The 22,611-nt window shown below is 36.6% G+C and overlaps 1 protein-coding gene across 1 annotated transcript in view; it reads left to right on the top strand.

Moving 5' to 3' along the window:
* The window catches only part of DYTN (dystrotelin), a gene marked incomplete at both ends in the record, with an annotated part of 48,343 nt that extends 26,113 nt beyond the window's left edge, over positions 1-22,230 (top strand). Inside the window, 3 exons of the mRNA XM_081050787.1 lie at positions 10,903-11,062; positions 13,859-14,363; positions 22,133-22,230. Of these exons, the coding sequence (XP_080906913.1) occupies positions 10,903-11,062; positions 13,859-14,363; positions 22,133-22,230 (763 nt within the window). The remainder of the gene's footprint in view (positions 1-10,902; positions 11,063-13,858; positions 14,364-22,132) is intronic.
* Positions 22,231-22,611: the final 381 nt, after the last annotated feature.

Here is a 22,611-nt window from a genome sequence, read left to right as displayed (position 1 = left end):
TGAGTTTCTTTGCATTCTCATTTCCAGATTGCCAAGAAAGTGGGAAATGGGATTTGCGTTCCTGCTGTTGGCTAATTGGCTCTCTATCAACTGAGTAGTTGGAAAAAAGCATGGAGAAAAAAACCATTGTGCTCCTTTATTGATATTTTTTAACATCAAATTTAATATCTGATTTAAGATTTTCTAAAAATATTCTCCTCGATGTCATACCTGATCATTAAAAACTATTATAACTTCTCAAAAAACTCTACTTCCTAACAGGCTCTCCATTCAGCACAATAGCAGGAAAGTACCAATATATGTAAGTCCAACTGGACCAGTGGCAAGAGCAGCTGCAGAGGCCTCCAAACGAATATCTCAAAGGATATCTGAGGCTCAACAAACCAATGACAGCAGCCCACATCATCAGGTGAGTCCAAAAGGGAAAGAAACTGTTATTAAGGCACAACTCATCTGGACAATTTTGCAATGATACAGTGAGATTTGGTGAATCATTCCTTATTTGGCGGAATATTTTCAAGACGTTAATGTGATCAAGGGGAAATCTAGGAACATAATTTTTAAAATAACTTTTTATCGCCAATCATAAAGTGCTACATATTATGGAAAAGTCAGAAAAGAGCAAAGAACAAAATTAAAATTACAATCAATCCATGATATAACCACTGTTAATATTTTGGTATATTTTCTTCCCTGCTAACATTTTTTAAGATAGTGTATGTCATACTGAAAAATGTATTGATTATATAGTCCTTTATCAATGTAAGTTATATTGTGAGCATTTTTCATTGCTATTACAGTTCCTCAAAAACATTTTAATGGTTGTATAATTTTTATTTAAATGAACTTAACATTATTGAACTTCTCTGTTGGATATATGGGTTATTTCTAATTTTTGCTATAATTTAAAATTTTATTATTGAAATCCTTGTACATTATTCTTTGTGCATGGTTCCACAATTATTTCATCAGAACATTTCTTAAAGAGGAATCACTAAATGATACTTATTATAAATTTGCTGTTTAAAAAGGATATACTAAATTATACTCCTAAGGAATTCAAGTAACTTATCTCCCTTGATCCTTGATAATATTAACTATTACCATAGTCTAAATTTTGTTAATTTTATCAGCAGAATATCTTATATTGGCCTTAATTTCCATTTCTCTGATGGAGTGAAATAAAACTTCTTTACCCCCACATAGTTTAGAAGGCAAATTTAAAAGAAAACTACATTGTCTTTTCTCTTCTGCCCGTGTTCTCTGCCCATTTTTACGGATTCATCAGTTTGATTCATTAAATGTATTATGTTTAAACTTTAAAATTTAAATTTTAAACTTTAAATTTTAAGTGTAACTTTTGGAAACCTGTCTTCATAGCTATTTTCTTTCCATCTTATTTATAATGTGACTTAGCTATTTTCTTTCCATCTTATTTATAATGTGACTTGCTATATAGACATTTTCAATTCTTACAAAAACATTATCAATCTTCTTTCTGACTACTTGCATAGTTTTATGCTTGGAAAACTTTCTCCAAGTTAATTTCTTTGAGAAATTAAATGATTCTTTAACTTCATTTATCTTAACATGGTTTGATTATCTTTGACATTTAATGTTTAAATCTACAAACAAAACAGCCTTTTGTTTTGCTGCATGATAGAAGGTCAAAGTACTCCCCCACTCCTACTTTTTACTTAAAATAGCCAATTTTATCTAACCTTAAGTAAATCTTTTCTCTTTGTAGTGGTTCCTTTAACATATACTAAAAGGTTTACCGTTTTAGAATGTCTTTTAGTGCCATCTATTCAGCTCAATTGCTTTTAATTTTATTTTTACATATGAATGTTATTTGAATTAGTCCACCTTTATGATACTCATTAATATACTACAGAACAAGTTTTCTCTTATTTTTTTTCTATTCAAACTTCATTTCTTTCCAATCTTTCACACAATTAATTTAGCTCATATGGGATTATTTACAAAGTAACCCAATATTGATAGTTTCTTTTTTGTTTTTTGTTTTTCTATTGAGATATAGTTGATATATAGAATTATATTAATTTTCAGGTATACAACATAATGATTCTATATTTGTATGTATTATAAAATGCTCACCATTTTAAGTGTAACATCCATCAACCACAATTACAATTTTTTTCTTGTAATGAGAACTTTTAAGATATACTCTGTTAGCAACTTTCAAATATACAGTACAATATCACTAACTATAATCATGCTGTATATTACATCTGCAAAACGTATTTATTTTCTAACTGTAAATTTGTATCTTTTGACCCCCTTCACCCATTTCACCTATCCCCATCCTCACGCCTCTAACCACCAATTTGTTCTCTGTATCTATGAGTTCTGTGTTTTGTTTTGTTTTGTTTTCATTCCACATATAAATGCAAACAGTATTCATCTTTCTCTGTTTGACTAATTTCACTTAGTATAATGCCCTCAAGGTCCACCCATGTTGTTGCAAATGGCAAGATTTCTTTCTTTTTTATGGCTAAATAATATTCGTGTGTGTGTGTGTGTGTGTGTGTGTGTGTGTGTGTATGTGTACTTACATATATATTTTCTTTATCCATATATCCATTGATGAACATTTAGGTTGCTACCACATCTTGGCTATTGTAATAATGCTGTGATGAACACAGGGGTGAATATATTTTTTCAAGTTGGGTTTTTTGTTCCTTCAGATAAATATCCAGAAGTAGAATTGCTAGATCATGTGGTAGCTCGATTTTAAATTTTTTGAGGAAATTCATCTGTTTTCCACAGTGGCTGCATCAATTTGCATTCCCACCAACAGTGTACATGGATTCCCTTTTCTCCACAGCCTCACCAACACTGACAATTTCTTGTCTTTTTGATAATAGCCATTCTAACAGGTATATGGTGATATCTCATTATGGTTTTTGCTTTGCATTTCCCTGATGATTAGTGATATTGATCACCATTACATATACCTGCTGACATATGTACATCTTCTTTGGAAAAATATCTACTCAAATCATCTGCTCATTTTTTTAATCAGGTTATTTAGGTTTTTTTGCTATTGAGTTGTAGGATATATAGTATAAATTGTAATTTATTTTTTTCCCCTCAGTAACCTCGCAAACCTTTGTGCTGGTTAAAACTGCTATCTTTGTTCTCAGTGGCCCCCGAGTCATCTAGAGCCTGCAGGGTCTTGTCAGATTCCAGGATAAGCTTACTTCTTATCCTTTGAGCTATTTCTGACTGAGGGCACCCTGGATATCTTATGTTTGTTGTTGTGATTGTGAATAAAGGTCACATCGATTGTATCTTTTCCTAATTATGGATGATGACATGTTAAAAAGTTATGGATTTTTGATTAGTTATCTCTTAAAGAGAACCTTTCTGAACTCTCTTAATATTTCAAATATTGGTTTAGTAAATCTCTTGCTTCTAGATAGACAGTTAAACAGCCTGGAAAAAATGATATTTTGGTCTCTCTCTCTCTTTTTTCTTTTTTTTTTACAATGTTTAAATGTTTCATTTCTGTTTCATGTCTTCATTCCCTAAAGACTCTAGGTTTTTCAGAACAATATTGAATAATGCAAGGGATGACAGGGCAGCTTATTTTATCTTAAATTAGATTTAATCGGGGCATTTCTCTAGTGTTTCTCCATTAAATCTTATGCTGTTGTTGGTTTGAGATTCTTTTTAAGGTGGAAGGAGTCATTTTCTTTTCACTTCTTTATTTATATATTTTTTGGTATGCAATCAGAAGTGATTTTGAATTTATTTATCTTAAATCCCTTTTTAGCATCACTTGAAATTATCCCATGTTTTCCCTTATGGGAAGTAGTACATTAGTAGAGTCCCTGACAGTAAGCACTCCTGGCATTGCTAGAACTGTTATTTTTGTTTGTAGTGGATTATTCTTTAAATACACTTAAAATTTGATTTGCTCATTTTTTATTTAGAACTGCAACACACAAGTCAGAATAGTCTCATTCTTGCTCTCTGAATACTATCTTTGTCAGCTTTGAGCATCTGAGTTTTGATGGTTATATTAAACAACCAGCCATTTTTCATCTTTTCTTGTCTTTGAAACAATGTATCTAACTTAAGAACTATTTATTTCTTTAACAATTGCCAGAATTCAAGACTAAAACCCTACGACACTTGAACCTTTATAATATTTAGATACAGTTATCTATTTCTTCCAGCTTAATAGTTTCTTCTTGCTTTCTTCAGTTAACTCTGATAATTTAAAAGATTTTCAAATTAATTAGGTAAGAAAGATATTTTAAACGTATCATTTTATTCATTTTTCAAATCTTCAAATCTCTATTTAATCCAACTCAAATCTGCTCAACTTTTACTCCAAAAGAATAAATTCAAGTTTGTATCAGAAGAATCAAACCAAATATCTATTAAGAAAACCTATGCTATTCTCAAAATACCTAACTACCTGTCAGTCTTTGGCCTATATTTTGGCAGTATAATCATTGCATAGATTTTCCTGAAGCGTAGAGCAATCAGGTTACTCTGATGTTTGCAAGGATGAAGTACATCATAAGTTTTCTATCCAGCCAAGAATTACGAATTAATGGCAACAGTGGTAAACACAATTAATTACAATAAAATTTGCATTGCTCATTTGTGGCATGTTTTAGAAGGCTCAATTGCGACATCCTTAAGGAGACACAAAAGCTATCTTCATTTACATGTAGCTGAGTAACATGAATTTTCTCTCACCTGTTGCCCACAAAGAGTGGGCAATTCTAACCCAAACAACACATGCCACCTCTGGTATGCAACCAATGAACTGTATTGTTCACTGCCTTAGTCGACAAAGTTTAGCTTTGAGAGGACTGTGCCTAAGTCCACATCCGAAAGGTAAGTTGCACTCAACTTCCATATCTTTAAATTACTCCAGTGTCCATAGGTACAAAGTCTCTGCCCAAAACTTCTGAATGTAAGTTACTTACAGGTAAAAACTTTTCTGTCCACAGGGCCTTAACTTGGCAGCTCAGTAGCCTAAGACTTGATGTCATTGAAAACTAGGGGGAAGAAAAAATGGGGGGGGGATTAGTTTATCCATACATGAGGAAAATGTTCAGGAAACTTAGAACAAAGAGACAAGGGTGGGGGGTGAATGAAAAATAAGATGAGGGAAGAATCTTAAAAATCCCAATGAAATTTTTTCATCAGAGGAATTAGCAATGCTTTTTTTTTTTTTAAAGTGTACATTCTACAAATACTTCATAATGTTTTCAATCAGTTGTTTCTTTGTCCTCTTACATGTTCCTCCACTTGTAGAATGTCCCTCAGTGATTGTAATCAGTACTAAAAAAAGGTCCTAAGTACTAATCAGATCCTAAGAAAGGTCTTCAAAACAGAATGATCTGTAAGGCTTTTCAATCATCAAAGAGAAATTCTAGTTCTCATATTGCAGTTGTTCTGGGTAGAAGTGTGAGTGGAGAGTAAGTTTTGAGACCACCCTGTGCAGCTGCCTCTGGGGATGATTTTTCAGGTCTGTGTATGCTCCCATCATCAGCTCATGTCAGGGGGCCACTCAGACACCTCTCATTGCATACCTAACATCACCTCTTACTGGAGCACTCTGCAGAGAGCTGGAATTACGTATGTGAGGACAGATACAAAGCTGCTCTATTTCCTGCTTCGAATAGAAAAAGAAGAAAAGCCATTTTCACAATGCAGAATTTTTTTTTCACTTTAACACTTATTTGTTCTGAGGGAAAAAAATTTCAAAGAGGTTTTGCTTTTTGGTTTTCCTCCTTTATTTCACTTTCCCTTTACTCCTCACTTCTTTTCATTGTTAAAGTTGCTACAGCCTATCGTACATATATAGTACATTTTTTTCTTTGATTTTTATCCCCCCAAAAGCATTTTTAATTATACAACTAGGACCTGAATCTGTTTGCCTTATAAAAAATTATAATATTACAAATAAAGGTAAAGTCCTTTTCAGCCATAATTCCCAACCCAGGTCCTATCCCTAGTTCCCCAGAGGTAATCTGTTTTGGATAGGCCTTTGCAGGCCTTATTTTATGCATTTTCAAATGTGCATACATGTGTGCACATGTGTGCATATATGTATCTAAAGAGGGCAAATGGCTAGTATCTATTAAACTTAAAACCTGAGAATCTTGCACATATATAGGCAAGAAGTCAGGTACAGCTTAGTTCACGGCAGCACTGCCTACAATTTTGAAAAAATTGGAAACAGTCTGATGTCCTTCAATTTCAAATGACTAAATAATGGTATGTAGTCTATGGATAAACTGTGGCAGGTCCATATGTGCTGAGCTGATATGTTTCTCAATTGCAGAACAATATGTGCCATATAATAACATTGATGTTAGTAATATGAAGTTCCCTGATTGATTCAAAGGCTATGCTAAGCATTTGGAAGCTGTTTGACTATTTGAATGAAAAGGCAGACAGGCACAGGTCACTCAGAGGGGCCACAGAGAGTGTGCACCAGCCAGAAAATGTGACTTCACGTCTGTAGCTCAGGTTCGTCTTCCTGCCCTTTCCACTTCCTCTTTCAGGCTCTTCTTATGGAAGAAGTTTCCTAAGGTGGCCAGCCCCTCTTCAGATCCTTTTCAAGGAGGGGGGAAGGCCATAGACTATAGCCACAGCTGCTTATAAATGCAGAATAATGAAATCCAATCTCCTATCCAGGCGTGTGGGAGCCAAAGGCTGGTACATGGTGCCCCAGGAGCCTGAGCCAGGCTGGGTCAGGTCAGGACTTGTCCTTGGGCTGCAGTTCAGGGAGCAGACTGTGATGTGAGAGACAAGTAGGAAAATCCTAAATGAGAGGTGGACTGACCATTATTAATTCAGAGAGACTTGGTGAATTATAAGAGAAGGGACGGCTCTAAGGAATCAATGGAAAAACAAGAAAGTTTAAGGTAGGAGGTAGAAGTAAAAGATTTCTTGAGCCAAGAGAAACAAAGTGACCCCACTGCTTTTGTAGATGGCTTTGGGGGAGAAGATGTTCCAGACAGCAACCTAACTCGGGCAAAAGACTATTGTAACTTGTTTTTAAACCAAGAACTCTTTGTTATGTTTAAATGTCTTTAATGACAGCTATTATATAAAAATGAGAGTATGTGATGTACTTTGAGCACAAACATCTCTGCATCATTGCATAGGGACATAAACCCCAATATTAGTCACATTTGGAAATAGACTGTATATTTTTAAAAATAGCTTTATCATGTTCTGATGATGAATTTGTAGGAAAGGGGGTTAAAGTCAAACCAAAAACTGAAAACTTACTGTCTCTGTTTCTTCCTTCTCTAGACCATAGTCAGCATTAGGAATGAACTGTCGAGAACGCATGAATCCATTAAGACTCTCCATAGGGAAAGAAGGTAGGAACCATGTGTGTGCACAAATACTGATGGCAGAGACAAATGAATATCATGTCCCTTTGCTTTTGTAGAAAATTTTTCTATAAAGATTTTACCATGCTTTTTTTTTCTTTTTTTTTTTGGAAGGCATTCCTTAAACAGAGAACTCTTATGATTCCAGTATGAAGGTAGAGGGGGGCCTGTGAGTATTGGAGCGTAACAAAAATTATCTGGCTACTTATATTAAGTATTGAATTTTGATTGCCTAATTTTATTCCTTAAAAATTGGTTAAGCATTTTCAGTGAATTATTGATTCTGTGTGTGTCTTGTGTGTATGTTTTGCCTACTTCTAAAGAAATCAGCACATTTTCTCCAACAACATCTAATTTTCTACCAGGTTTATTAGGTTTGTTGGAAACTGTCTACCATCTTTTTATTGTGTGCCAAGGAACTAATTATTCCAAGAGTTCCTGTCTCCTGTTGTCATTTTTTTTTAGAAGACAGAATTCTTGGATCCTCAATAAGAAGTTCCCTCTGAGGGAAGACCTTTGTTTTCAGGCACAATACTCAGTATTTAGTAGATGCGTTCTCTTTCTATCTCTATATAATGAGATGTGCTTCATAATATAAATGTATGAAAGATAAGGAACATGTTTTAAATTCTGTGATAACGCATGAAAAGAAGCTTAATAACACTTTTAAAGTTGTTTAATAATTTAAATGTTAAAAACAACTTTCATCTTTTTCATGGTATAAGAAAAAATAAATTAGATAAAATTAAATAGTACAGCAATAAAAAGGCAATTTGGAAATCTAAAATGTAGAAATAAAAAATGAAACTTTGAAATGTAATTCTGTAAAGCAATTCTTAAAATAATTATCTCAAGCTAATTATTTTGAACAAAGATATTCCCTTTTATATAACTCATACCCACTACACACATCGTTGGTCTCCTGTAAGGTATCTATCAACACAAAGTGCACCAAAGTGTGAGGCTGATTAATATATAAAATCTATGTGAAGGCTTTATCCCTTGTTCCAGTTGGCATCATTATTTTTATCAATGATTTGGATAAAATAGTAGAAGGCACGCTTTTCTATTGTGTGTGGCATGATGCCAAAAGGCATAGACGATAAGCTGAATGATGATCTCAGTGAGAGTGAGAGTATGATGGTGTGCAACAGTGGGGCTTTTAATAAAGACTAAATTTTAAGGAATTAAACGCAAGGCCTACAATTATAGAACCAGATTCAGGACAAATAGTATGGAAAAGGGCTGAGATATATAGTGAATTGTAAGTTCAATGACAGCCAACACTATGTCACTGATTATTTAGAAAGCAACCTTGTATCAGACTACATTAAAAGAAAGAGTATCATTCAATCATTAGTTACCTATTTATTACTCGGCACTCTGCTAGGTGTTAATCAAAGAAAGGAACGTTTCACCGTTCTGCGAATGAATGATTAACCTGCCTTAAGGGTATTTGTGTTCTATCTGAGGGACCACTGCATGGGCTCCTTAACTCCAGAAAGTGGAACTACATATAAAGATAAAAAAGTTTAGAAAGGCAGATTCCAGATCATTTGAAAGGAACTATTTCTGACATAAGCTGAACTATTTGACAACAGTGGATATTTTTCTGGAAAGTATTGGGCTCCTAGTTGCTGGAAATACTAACAGGGAGAAAGGAAGAAAGGAAAGAAAAAAGAGAGAGAGAAAGAGAGAAAGGAAAGGAAAGAAAGAAAGGAAAGAAAGAGAGTAAGGAAAGAATTATACTTCTGATAGGAGTTTTAGGGATTTGCCTGCTTTCACTTGGATCGTGCAAGGATTGGGGTCCATGTCTTCTAGTTGTCCAAGAATGGTGGATGGAGGAAGGAGAGGGGTGAAGGTGGACAACACGGGAGAAAGAGAAACTGGTATTACTAGTGGTCATAACAAGTGCAACACTCTTAAGTACAGAAAACACTGTCTAGAGAAGCCTTGTGAGACTGTTTCTTTGCTGTCTGCTCTATCAAATCCCTAGGCTGTTTCCTTTCTGAAAAACCCAGTGTAAGGATATGCTTGAATCTTCAATTATGATCAAGGATTTTAGAGTCAGACTCCAGTGTCTCCTGAGCGTGACTGTCTGGAAGTTTGAGGGCTATCCTTTAGAGATGCCTACTTCAGATGGGAGCCCAAACTAAATTCTAACACCTGTCCAAGATCTACAGCAATTAGAAATTTCAAAGGCTCTACCACTAAGAATGTTGTTGCATTTCTCACCAGAAAGCCCATTTCTACAAACTCCACAATATGCCAGCAGCACTGATCTAAGAATACGACTGTAATTCAATCGTATTAATTGTAAGCCAATTTTAATCATATACACACTTTGTAACAGCAACTATATTAGGCCTGGGTCTGGGGCTATGGCAATAAGCAATATAGAAAAAGTTGCCAGAATAAAGAGATAATAAACAATTATTAAACAATAGAGTAATACATAAGTAAAATAATAAGCAAAACAGGTAATATGTCATATAATATGAATGTCCAGAAGTATAAATGCTGGAAACTAAGTCAAAATCTAAGATCTCTTCCCACTCTGTAGCAATTAGACATGGCAAAAAGCCATGGAAACAAATAAAGTAGGGAAGGGGATTGGGAGATGCTGGAGGTGAGGTTGGGGGCTCCTGGTTTGCAATTTTAAGTAGGGCAGTCAGGGATGACCTCACTAAAAAATACGACAGTGAGCAAAGACTTAACGGGGTAAGGCAAACAAGAAACTGAGGATACGTGGGTTCCAGGCAGAGGAGCCAAAGGAGCAAACTCTGAAGGGAGAACATGCCTGGTGTGTTCAAAGGGTTGTCAAGAGCTCTGCGTGGCTGAAGGGCAGTGAGAGAGCAGAAAGCAGGGAGGAGTTTGAAGAGGAAAAGAGGGTCTCGGCCATCCCGTTGGGCCTTGTCTGCCTCTGTAAGGACTTTTACATATTCTAACCAAGGAGGGGAACCATTGGATGGTTTTGAGGAGAGGAGTGACATGATCTGCCTTGAGAAATACCCTGACTACTTGGTTCATTTTTAAACAATAAACATGTAGACTGAGGGAGAAAAGCCAAACAGACACACAGCTCCTGAATCGCGTCACTGTTTCCTTCCTGTGATCTTGGTGAGATGTGAGGTGTTTAGCCATGACATGTATACTACCATTCTAAATGGAGTGTTTCCAGACAAAAGCACACTGACTAGAAGTCAATATTCAAATGTAAGTATCTGGTGAAGGTGTGCTGTCAAAAGTAATCCATAATATGCTTCATGAGTTTCCTAAAACATCTCTAAAGCCAGCGAGATTCTTAGTGGAATCGGATATCTAATAGCCACAAAGGGCAGCTCTACCTAATGAACAGTTTAAAACAGAATTGATCAACAGTGTGTGCACAGGCTTCTCCAGCATCTTCTCCCACGGAGAGGACCTGGAGTACATTTGGCTAAGTCTCTGATGAGTGTGCTGGCCTCTTGTCCTTACCACCCACTCAGACCTGTCCTCTTTCCAGGCTCCTTAAAAAACAACTAAACCGATACAAAGACAAGTTGCAAGCCATCTACGCCTCCCAGGAAGAAAAAAGTTGCAGATTAGAAACAAGGATTCACCAACTCACAGCTAACCAGGACAGTCTCTGGACCAAGCTACAGCAAATGGGACAGAACCTACAGGTACGAGATGCGGGAGACTGGCCACCTGGACCATCTGGAAGTCTGACTTCAAATCCTCTGGCCAAGGGAAGGCTGCAGCCTGAAGCGTCACACTTCACCCTGACCAGCCTCTTCCTCTTCCCTCTTCTCTCCGTATCTCCACCACCTCCCACTTTCATCCTTCAAACTATATTCTCCCGCTTTGTGAAGACAGTGCCATTGGGAGAGAACTATACTGTTTAGAAACAAGAGATCTGGGTCAAAGTGGTTCCTTTCAGCATTGATTTTTAAACCTTGTGGTCTCAGCATTGCTTTTACATTCTTAAACATTTTTAAGGATCCCAAGGAGTTTTTGTGGGTTATATCTACTGCTATTTATCATAATCAAAAATTAAGACTAAGAAGTGGTTTAAAAATAAATGTATTAACTACTTTCAAAATGAAACTAATAAATCTATTATATACGTAACAGTTTTAAACAGTAACTACATATTTTTGAAACTTAGAAAGTGTCATCATTTTACTTTTTTTTTTTTTTTTTACAAATCTCTTTAATATCTGGCATACTAAACGATAGCTGGATTTTCATAACTGCTTCAGCATTCAATCTGTTGCAAGATGTTTTGGTTGAAGTATATGAAGAAATCTGGCCTCACACGGACTGGTAGTTAAAAAAAGAGAGTATTTTAATAGCCTTTTCAGATAACTGGAGATCTTCTTTGCTGCTACACCAAAACATGATAAAAGACTGTTTCTTAAAGGAGAGTTCCAATATTGACTCTGAAACCATATCGAGTTTACACTCTGTTTCATTAAAAGATAATGTTCTGCTGTGCTCTTTGAATGAAACTTACACTCATGCATGATTGTGGAGCACCATACGATGTCATTTAGACGTTCGCTTAGCTATCGTGAACTTCCTAACACTCACGCATCTCATTATACACAACCAAAAAAAAAAGAAAAGAAAATCACACTCACTAATAGCACCAGTAAGCTCATCGGGAAAGTCTAAGAATTGGAAACAAGCTCCTGGTGGTGGATACAAGTTTTCCAAAATTCTAATTTTCGCTTAAAAGCTCAACCTTGAAAATTGGGAACATACATGGCTATGTGTTTTCCTTACCGCAACAATCTCATTTCATTCATTTTTGAGAAGGTATTTGCCAAATACCCTTCTCTGAATAACATAGCCTGTAAGTAATTCTGTCGCACAAGAGGAAACTTTTATAGCTCAGTAAACATCAGGAGTGTTTCATGCACATTTCCATTTCGTCACACATAACATTTAAACGACATGTTTGATTATTGTGGAAATTAAGAATTTTGCGACACCATCAAGACTTTTCATAAGAGGAACTGGCCTTTTTTTTTTTTTTTTTAACTGCAAGCGCATGATGGTGAGGAAGAGCATGACGAGTAAGACTAAAATAACACTGGCTAGTGATGCTGCCTGGATTTGTGTCTTGCTGCCTGCCTTTAGCTTTACCTACTCTTGATTTTGCAACTTCCATGAAAATGTCAACACAAACAACAGGCAAATAACATCTAAGTATCATTGTGAAAATAGTCTCGACCTCATGGACCTCTTACAGGGTCTCAGGGATCTCCGGGAGTATATGGACCACGCTTTGAGAAACGTGCTTTGTAGGGAGCACACGTCCTAGATTTTAAACCTATGGATTATCATGAAACCTTTCACAAAATGATAAATTATTGATAGATTGTTATGAACATGCTTTAAGACTTCTTAATCTATCAGTTTAAAATAGGCTAATGTTTTCAGAAATTCTTTATCTTACACACACACACACACACACACACACACAATTTCATCTTTCTTTAATTTGGAAATATTTCAGTATATATCTTCAAAAGAAACAGACTCTTTTTTAAACCATAACACCACCATCTATAATAATCAATCATTTCCTAGTATCATCAAATGTCTAGTACATGTTCTTATTTTTTCAATTGTCTCAATTTTTTTCTACAGTAGGTTATTTAAATTATAATCCAAACAATGTCTATGCCATATAATGGTCTCGTAAACCTCCTTTAATCTATAGATTTCTCCTCTTTTTTCCCTTGCCAATTGTAAAAGAAATTGAAAGACTGTGCTTTTAGCCACATAATATGACATCTTATATCTATTTTAAGAGTTTTGCCTTTGAGGGGAATGCCTTCCTTCCAAACATATTTCTTGTATTTAAATATGATTCCCTATTTCTCTTGAGAATACAAGGTAATCAAACATCAAAAATGGATCTTAGAAACATTTCAAAAAACCACTTTGCTTTGTAGATGTTTATTATATGATGTGGCTTAAAGGAAGAAAAGCCAGGTCTCAAAAAACAACTCCTGTCCCACCTCCCACCAGGCCTGAAATGCCATCAGTAAAGATGTCCCTGGTGTCTTCAAGCATCATAAATAAGCCTCTCCAGTCACTAACACTTTCAAAAGTCAGGCTCTGACAGCTTAGATAGGTATGTAAGGTACAAGGAAGAGAGGAAAAGCCTGAGGAGATCTAGCCCAGAAAAAAAAAAAGAAACTCTTTATATTTTTAGAAACTGTGATTTTAGAACCTAATGTTTTCTCAAATTCCTTGTGATTATTCCTTTTGATATCTTAATATCTGAGCTGTTTTAATTTTTGTAGACAGATTTAACAGCATAAAATAAAATTAATAGTAATGTATTTAGAGAGCAGAAAACATCTTACATTAAAATTTTCTATTAGAATATTAAAATTATATACATTTATGAAAAAAGTAAGATATATGCTAATTTCTTAATAAATAAAGCTTTCTTTCTCCAGGCAATGTTGCAGCCACTCCATCCTTTATCTTCCTTCAGTCAAAATATGGTTTCCAAGGATGATCATGGAAAAGGTAAACGTTTTCAGAGGGGAGGAGATTCTTCCCAGCTCAAGAATGCCACTGAGGATGGTTCGGAATGGGAATCTCTTCCGAGCCACACGGTGACTGACAGAAATGGAAGTCAAGCAAATACAGAACATGCTCTACCAAATTCAGAATCACCAGAGGCCATTTTACAGCGAAAGTCAACTCAAAGCCCCAGAACACAAAGCCAAGCACAAAAGACCTCGAAGGAAATTCTTAGCTCCCCATCCAGTTCCCACAAAGGACTGATGGAGGACACCCCCCAAATTACTCCTGCTGAAATACACAGTCCTGCTCTCGCACCCGTGGAAAGGAAAGAGACACTCAACATCCAGGAGGAAAAGGATGAGCTGGAGGAAGAGGAACTGCAAGAATTATTGTCAAAACTTATGGATGCCTTCACTCTAGAAATGGCATCAGGTAAGATTCGCCCAATCAATAGAGATATAGTGATGACCAGGGATTCAGGCTGCCTTTTAAAACACTTGATTTAATAACATTAGCCCAATAGTTCATCTGGTGAGGAACAGTCAGAGGAGTGAATCTTTTGGACATCAGTAGCATCTCTGAACTTGATTTCTAATATTTCTAACTGATAGGATTGCTGTGAGCATTAAAGATGATAAATCATATGAGATTTTAGTATAGTACCTGGTATATATTGAGAATTTGACAAATGCTTATGATTTTGTTATTGCAATTATTATCATCAGTAGTGCTAAAACATATATAACTGGGCAGCCTCGGGTTACCATTTAAAAATGGGGGTAAGAATGATACAGTCTTTCTGAAGAATAATTAAGGTTTTTATACTATTAGTGCCATCATTATCATCTTCTTCTTCATAAGCTATGACTCATCGATAAATTCTGAAGCCTCTTTTTTCTAATCCTTTTTTGCGATAGTTATTTCTTGTGTTTTGGAGTGACACTGTCTTATTTATAGAGTGTTTTATTATCTTAATATAGCGATATCTATATCTATTTCTTTTTAAGAAAGCCTAAGATCTTTTATGTTGGAATGATCATCTAGAGGCTTGTGATAAAACAGAAGATAACATTCTCATGTGCTTCTGTATCAGAGAAGACCTCAAAATGTTTCTGAGTTAGTGTATTAGTTTGCTAGAGCTGACATAACAAAGTGCCACAGACTGAGTTGCTTAAACAAATGAACAAAAACTTATTTTCTCACAGTCCTATAGGCTAGAGATCGAGGTGTTAGCACCATTGGTATCTTCTGAGGCCTCTCTCTTTAGCTTGTAGATGGCTGTCTTCTCCTTGTGTTTTCACACCATTTTCCCTCTGTGCATGGCCCTATTCAAATTTCCTTTCCTTATGAGTACACTACTCGTATTGGATTAAGAACTTAGACCCAACCATATAACTTCATTTTAATTTAATTAACTCTTTAAAGACTCCACCTCCAAATATAGTCACATTCTGAGGTATTGGGGGTTAGGATTTCAATATAGGAATTGGAGGTAGGAGACACAATTCAGCCTATAACAGTTGGTAAACTGTAAAGTGGGCACATAATGTCAGTTGGACATCAAACTTCGTAAAGCCAAGTCAATGAGGTAATTATTTGATGATTCTAAAAATCTCTACTGTGAAGGGAGTTGGAGTTACAATCCTTCTATTAGAGAAAACAATATCACAAAGATGCTGGAAGCATGCTCAGACTGTCTGAGGTAAACATAGAATGGGAACTCCTTGTGCCTAATTCTTAGGCTGACACAAAATTCCACCCACTGTGTTTCCATCTACACAGCACTGGGGTCATGATAAGTATTCAAAGCAAAGTCAATGCCCACTTGACGTTTTTAGAAAAATTTCACATAAAAATGTGGTTTTAGTCTAGAAATTCATTTGTATATGATATCTTCAGCTCATTTTCGTTTTTGTTCTTGGTTTATGAAAGCTACTGACTTCTAAAATGTTGTGTTGGGTCAGCCATCATAAATTTAGTTGGCTATTTTGTACATTTCAGATTCCTAACAGACGAGGTCTACTATGTATATATGGAAGGCAATATCTGAATGCTTTGCACTGCTTGATGCCTAAAGATAAAAGATTCATGCATAGTTTAAGTAACTATATCAAGACCTATCATTAAAGCATCAAAGGAAAGATCATGAAAAAGATTCATTTCTAAATTCAGATGATGTAATAACATATAAAGATGCAGTTAACATTATTCAATCTTGTAAAATATATAAAAAATGTATGTCTCAAAAAAATTTACTTCTGCTTTCATTTACAACTTAAGTAGAACCACTGAGATTTTCTGCAGGAAGTATGCATTATTACTCAAAAGCTCTTATGATATTAGCAAGAAGATGCACATTTTCCCTTTTTGTTGTTAGAGTATTGAATACTTTGTGATTATTCAGCAGATATTTACTAATTGATACGATTTAAATTTATAGTCCTGTTCCTTTTATATTAGTCTTATTTCTTTGAGGGTTTTAGGCATAGGATCTATTATATGTCAGCCTTCCTGGTTACTATCTGCTTTTGTTAAACACTGTCACTCCTCTCTGAAATATTTCTTATTAAGCTGATATCCTTTTTCAGTCTGGTATTGAATATGATCCCGTTTGTAAATTCCACTTAGCCATTGGCAATATGGATTATAAAAATATACTCCATAATTTATGCATAACTTATGCATGTTACCAGAATTACCTCAAACTTAATCAGGGATGGGAGTGTGATAACCACACTGATGAAGAAGTGGAAAGGCAAATAAATTAAGGTATTAGTTACCTTTGTTTTATTTCTATCTCTGTCATAGATGAATTAGATGACAGCAGGAAGTTTCTGATCATTTCACTGTTCTAGTTTTGTTTTGTTTGTTTTTTTTAATTTGAGAATTGTTGGGAAAATTAGAAAGATCTACTGTTTGTAACATGCGAAAATTTATTCAGTGCCAACATATTCACCCAGTGTTGTAGTTATCCTAGTAGCTGACTACCCTTTTGGATTGAATCTTTCCTAAGGAGTCAACACATCCTGGAAATTAAAATGAACTTTATACTACTTAAGGCTTTCATTCAGAGATCAGATAGATTTGTAATAACATTCAAGTGCATTATTTTCCCATTGTAATATCCTCCAGAATGTTGATTTCACAGGTATTTCTATTTAACATCTCATTAGGCCTCCACCTATGTGCTGAATTTCAAGTAAATGCCAAACAACACAGTAGGTGCTAGGTGTATATCTTAAGCTATTTTTAACATTTAAAGGTACTAGAGCTTAAAAAGAAAACAACCAAACAATGAGAAAACTCCCATGTATGAAATGGATTAATGCTTCCTATTTATTTATTGCTATATTTTAAATGTTTGTCATGTGGGCTGAGAAACAGAATATCCTAAAATAAGTTTGCCTCTGGCCAGGGGTTTTTATTCCGGCAACAAAATACTATTTATTCAAGGTCCTTGTCATTCTGGAGCAGTGTTAGAGAATAGATAAAGTAAAAAAGGCATGAAAACTCTCCTACATGTTCAACAGAAAACAGCGCACTTGGAGCTACAATATAAATCATCTAACTAAAGTGTATAGCTAGCAAAATAAGACTTTCTGTGTTTTCATTGCCTGTGACCTTATTTTTTTATTAATTACACAAACAGTATTACATGACATGTTCATTGTAAAATTAAAATGCTTAAGAGCAAAAATTTTTTTTAAATTAATTGTTTATCATATCCTTCACTCCTTACCTACTGTTCTGCAGAGGTATCCACTATTAACAGTTTAGTGAGTTTTCCTTCAATTTTTTTTCTCTGAATATAGGTATGTCTTTACTTTCTCAACAAAAGTTAGATTGTATGTACCTTTGTTTTTCACTTGACAATATATCTTAGACATTGAGCAATGTCATTTTTAAAATGTGGCATAATACCCCACAGTATAAATACACCATAATTTATTTACTGATGTATAATTAAATTACTTTCAATTTTTTATTATCACAAACCTGTTTTGGTTAGTGTCTTTATAACATACATCTTTGCACTCATGTGTATGTTTATAGGATTAATTCCTAGAAATTGAACTCTTAGGGTAAAAATTATGCGTATCAAACTTTTAGTTGATAACTGCCAAATTAGAGATCTTTCTACAGCACAATCCCTATTACAGAGGTCATAGGGGACCACTCAAACCATGAATCAATAGCTATAGAGCAGATGTTCTCAATGTGTGGCGCCTAGACCAGCAGCATCAGTATCACCTGGGAACTTACTTGACATGCCATCTATCTATAACTATTTATATATCTATATGTAGTCAGCAAGCTGGACATGCAGACAGGTCAATGAATAGTAGTTCAGTGCAAAAGCTGATAGGCTGAAGATTTAGGAAGAGCTGGTGTTTCATTTGAATCCAAAGACAGAAGAAAACTAATGTCCAAATGTGGGGACAGAGCCAGGAGTGCAGTTTCCAGGCTCTCGGCCTCACTTGGAAAGGTCCTAGCTCAGGTAGTAAATGGCCATCAACTGTGATTGGATGGCCAACAGCTGTGGCTAGTTGGCTGTCAGCTGTAACCAGTGAGCCATTGGCCACTAATATAACTGCTGTGGCTATGCTAGCAGTAAATGGGGGCTAGCAAGAAGATGGTGGCTGGCAAGTGCGGGTTGCAGTCAGCATGGTGGAGTGTGGGTTGCGGATTGTAGAGAAGTGGATAGCAGGTTGTGGATAAGTGGTCACTGCTTCCTGTGTGACTCACCTATCTGTGGCTCCGTGGGTGTTCCTTTTGGGCCTCACCATTTCCTGTGTTCTTATGTGAGGAGCGGGAGCTGAGACCCCGTATGCCACCCTGCATGACACCAAATTGGAAGGCAGTCAGACAGAAGGAATTCTCTTACTCACATCTTGTTGTAATCAGGCTTTCAATTGATTGGATGAGGTTCATCCACATTAGGGAAGGCAATCTGCTTTACTCAGTCTAACAATTCAAATCCAGAAATACCCTTACAGACACACCCGGAATAATGTTGGACCAAATGTCTGGGCATCATACTCCAATCAAGTTGATACGTAAAATTAACTATCATGTATATTGAGTCAGAACATGGGTGGGATCTAGCAATCTCTTTTAACACTCTCCAGGTGATTCTGATATACACTAGAGTTTGGAAACCACTGCTCTAGAGTGGGCTGTCTAGCTACTCAAATTTGTACTTGGAGTCATCTTAAAATGCGCTTTAAGAACAAACAGCTTGAGAACGATCCAAAATGGTGGAGTAGCTAAACACTGTGCCTGCCTCATCCTGTGAACACATCAAAACTACAACTAAATTATACAACAATCAACCTGGAGAATCATCTGAAGTCTGGCTGAACAGAAGTTTTGTAACTAAGGATATAAAGAAGCCGTGTTGAAACTGATAGGAGGGGTGGAGACAAGAAACAGGGCAGCCCCAAACCTCCATGTGGTGGATGAAAATTGGGAAGGCTTTCTCGGCCACGGAGGTTCCCCATGGAGAAGCAAGAAACCCTAGCCTCACGCCAGGCTCCCCAGCCAGGAGTACTAGTGCTGAAAAGAGGAGTCCCCACAACATCTGGCTATGAAAGACAGTGGGGATACTGACCATCCGGGTGGGATAGAAGACTTCAGGAAACCCAGCCAATCTCTTAAAGGGTCCACGCACAGATTCATGTGCTCACAGGTACTCATCCTGGGCTCCAGCAGAGGGACGGTGACTTGAGGTGTGTCAGAGACAAATGGGGTGCAGACTGAGGAGTGTGGCCTTGCAGGGAAGCCTGGAGGACAGTTGACATTTTCCCCGTGTGGAGTCCTTCTCCCCTGCAGCCGGCAAGTGGGTTCCATCTCTCCTGTGTTAAGCCCGCCCCCTACACTTACCGCCAAATCTGAATCTAATTGGTGAGCTCCGCAGCTCCACCCTGTTGATTCTGTACCACAGGAGGCTTTATCAGCAGCTGCACCTTAACAGAGCCAGTAACTAGCAGCAGGTGGCAGCAGGCCTCAGCGTGTCCTGGCATTTTGCAGAGCTACCACAGGCCCAGTACTGGTGGCAGCCATCCTCAGTTCACAACATGGTCTCTCCCACATGTCTCCAGGTCTCTCACAGGCAGTGACCAACTGTGGGTCACTCTGTAGCTGCAACCAGGTAGTCCCTGACCAGTCACAGGCAGTGGCTGACCTAGACATGCACTGGAGCCCCTCCCAAGAGACCCTAGAATGAACATTTTTAGAAGTTGGCCTCAGACCAGAGAAGAGCACCACCGAATTAGCCCCACAATTGGCACAACCAAAGGGCAGTCTCAACAGGCACCAGAGCCTGCTGGGGCAAATCCCGTTCCATGTTGTATGCCTCCGGGCACAGCAGCCCAAAAGCTGTGGACATGGCCAAATCCCACAGCCAATCAGCCTGAGGGTGAAATATTTAAAGTGATGAAAAGCAAGGATCTACAACCATGAATTCTTTACCCAGCTAAACTTTTTTTTTTAAGTTTAAATTTGAAATTGAAGGACAGATAAATAGCTTCCCAGACAAGAAAAAGCTAAAAGAGTTCATCACCACCAAACCAGTATTACAAAAGTAATTTAGGGAGACTTCTTTAAAAAGAAAAAAATATGAATAATAAAATGACAATAAGTACATATCTATCAACAATTACTTTCAACGTAAATGGATTAATGCTTTGATCAAAAACATCAGGTGACTGAATGGATAAGAAAACAACACCCTTATATAAGCTGCCTACAAGAGACCCACTTCAGATTGAAAGACACATACAGACTGAAAGTAAAGGGATGGCAAAAGATACTTCGTGAAAATGGAAATGGAAAAAAATAAAAGAAACTAGGGTAGCAATACTTGTACCAGACAAAATAGACTTTAATACAAAGGCTATAACAAGAGACAGAGAAGGACCCAGTAATCCCACTTCTGGGTATTTATCTGAAGAAACCCAACATGCTACTTCTAAGGGATGTGTGTATCCGTGTACCTTGCAGCACTGTTTACAATAACCAAGATGTGGAGGCCGCCTGGGTGCCCGTTGATGGATGAATGGATAAAGAGGAGGTGGTGTACATATACAGTGGAATATTGCTTACCCATAGATGGGAATGGGTTCTTTCCATCTGCAGCAGCATGGATGGATCTGGAGGGTATTGCGCTGCGTGGAGTATGTCAGACAGAGAGAGACAGATGCAATGTGATTTTACTTATATGTGGAATCTAAAGAACAAAATAAACAAACAAGACAGAAATATACTCACAGATACAGAGAACATTTTGATGGTTGCCAGATTGGGGGGCAGGAGGGATTGAGGTGATGGGTGAAAAGGCGGAAGGGATTAAGAAATACACATTGGTTGTTACAAAGTAGTCATGGGGGTGTAGGATATAGCGGAAGGAATATAATCAATAATACGGTAATAACTATGTATGGTGTCGGATGGGTACTAGATTTATCAGGGTGATAGAGGGGAGGGGCATTGGGGAACAGGGTGAAAAAGGGGAAGGGATTAAGAAGTGCAAATTGGTAGTTACAAAATAGTCATTGGGATGTAAAGTAAAGCATAGAGAATATAGTGAATAAATATGGTAATAATTATGTATAGTGCCAGGTGGGTACTAGTCAGGGGGAATCACTTTTTTAAGTTATACAAATATTTAACCACTATACTATACACCTGAAATTAATACAAAATAATATCAAATGTTAACTGTAATTGAAAAATTTTAAAAGGTGGGAGGGAAAGGTGAAGCAAATAAGAGGTTCAAATCTCCAGGTAAGGAGCAAGTGAGTCATGGGAATGTAATGTACAGCATGGGGAATATAGTCAGTAATATTGTGATAGCATAGTATGAGGTCAGATTGTTGCTGGCCTTATAATGATCACTTCTTTAGGTATATTAATATTGAACAACTATGGTGTATACCTGAAACTCATATAATATTTTATGTTAGCTATATTTTTAATAAAAATCTTTTTGAAAAAAAAGAACCAACAACCTGTTTGGATTAGTCATTGCTCCTGGTAAATAATGGTCATCTCATCTGCTAGCTAGCTTAGAGAAAGGGCATTGTCATGAGGAACTGAGAAGAGATGGATTCTATTTCTTCCCTGTCCTAGAGCTTTATTAAAATCAGCCTGGAAACCTACAGGTATTTTCTCTGAAGGACTCTCCTGTTTGTTGATTTCAGACTCTCAATCTTCAGAAAACACGGACCTGTATCATGGAGCTGAGCGAATGTGCAGGGCCTTCTCTGCCCTTGTTGATCAAATCACCTTGCCCAACTAGAAGTGAAAAGAAGTCCAGTATCAAAAGCCTCTTGGGGTGATGATGAAATGTATTTTCAAAATCTGTACGAAAAGAATTACGCCTTCTACCTTCTTAAAAGTCTGGTGTGAAGTGTGAAGAGAAGTTTTATTTTTCAATCTCCCTACTCATGTGTCTTAGTTCTTCAGAGAGAAGCCTTGGGAGTGAGGGGTGGTAGAGGGAAATGGAAAGAAGAGACCGAGGCAAATCCAAATGTGCTGAGTTTCCGGCAGTGGGCTGTTCTTACTTTGAGTATGCTAGTATTAATAGTAATATTCAAATGTGTCATCTACCTGAATTCATGCAACTGTCTTCCATGTTATTTAAATTACTGAATTGATGATCTAATTTTCTATTTGGATT

This window comes from Rhinolophus hipposideros, assembly GCF_964194185.1.
Source record: "Rhinolophus hipposideros genome assembly, chromosome: 6".
NCBI classification, from domain to species: Eukaryota; Metazoa; Chordata; class Mammalia; order Chiroptera; family Rhinolophidae; genus Rhinolophus; species Rhinolophus hipposideros.
The sequence above is the reverse complement of the archived record's forward strand: the minus strand, read 5'-3'. Positions and strand labels throughout refer to the sequence as shown.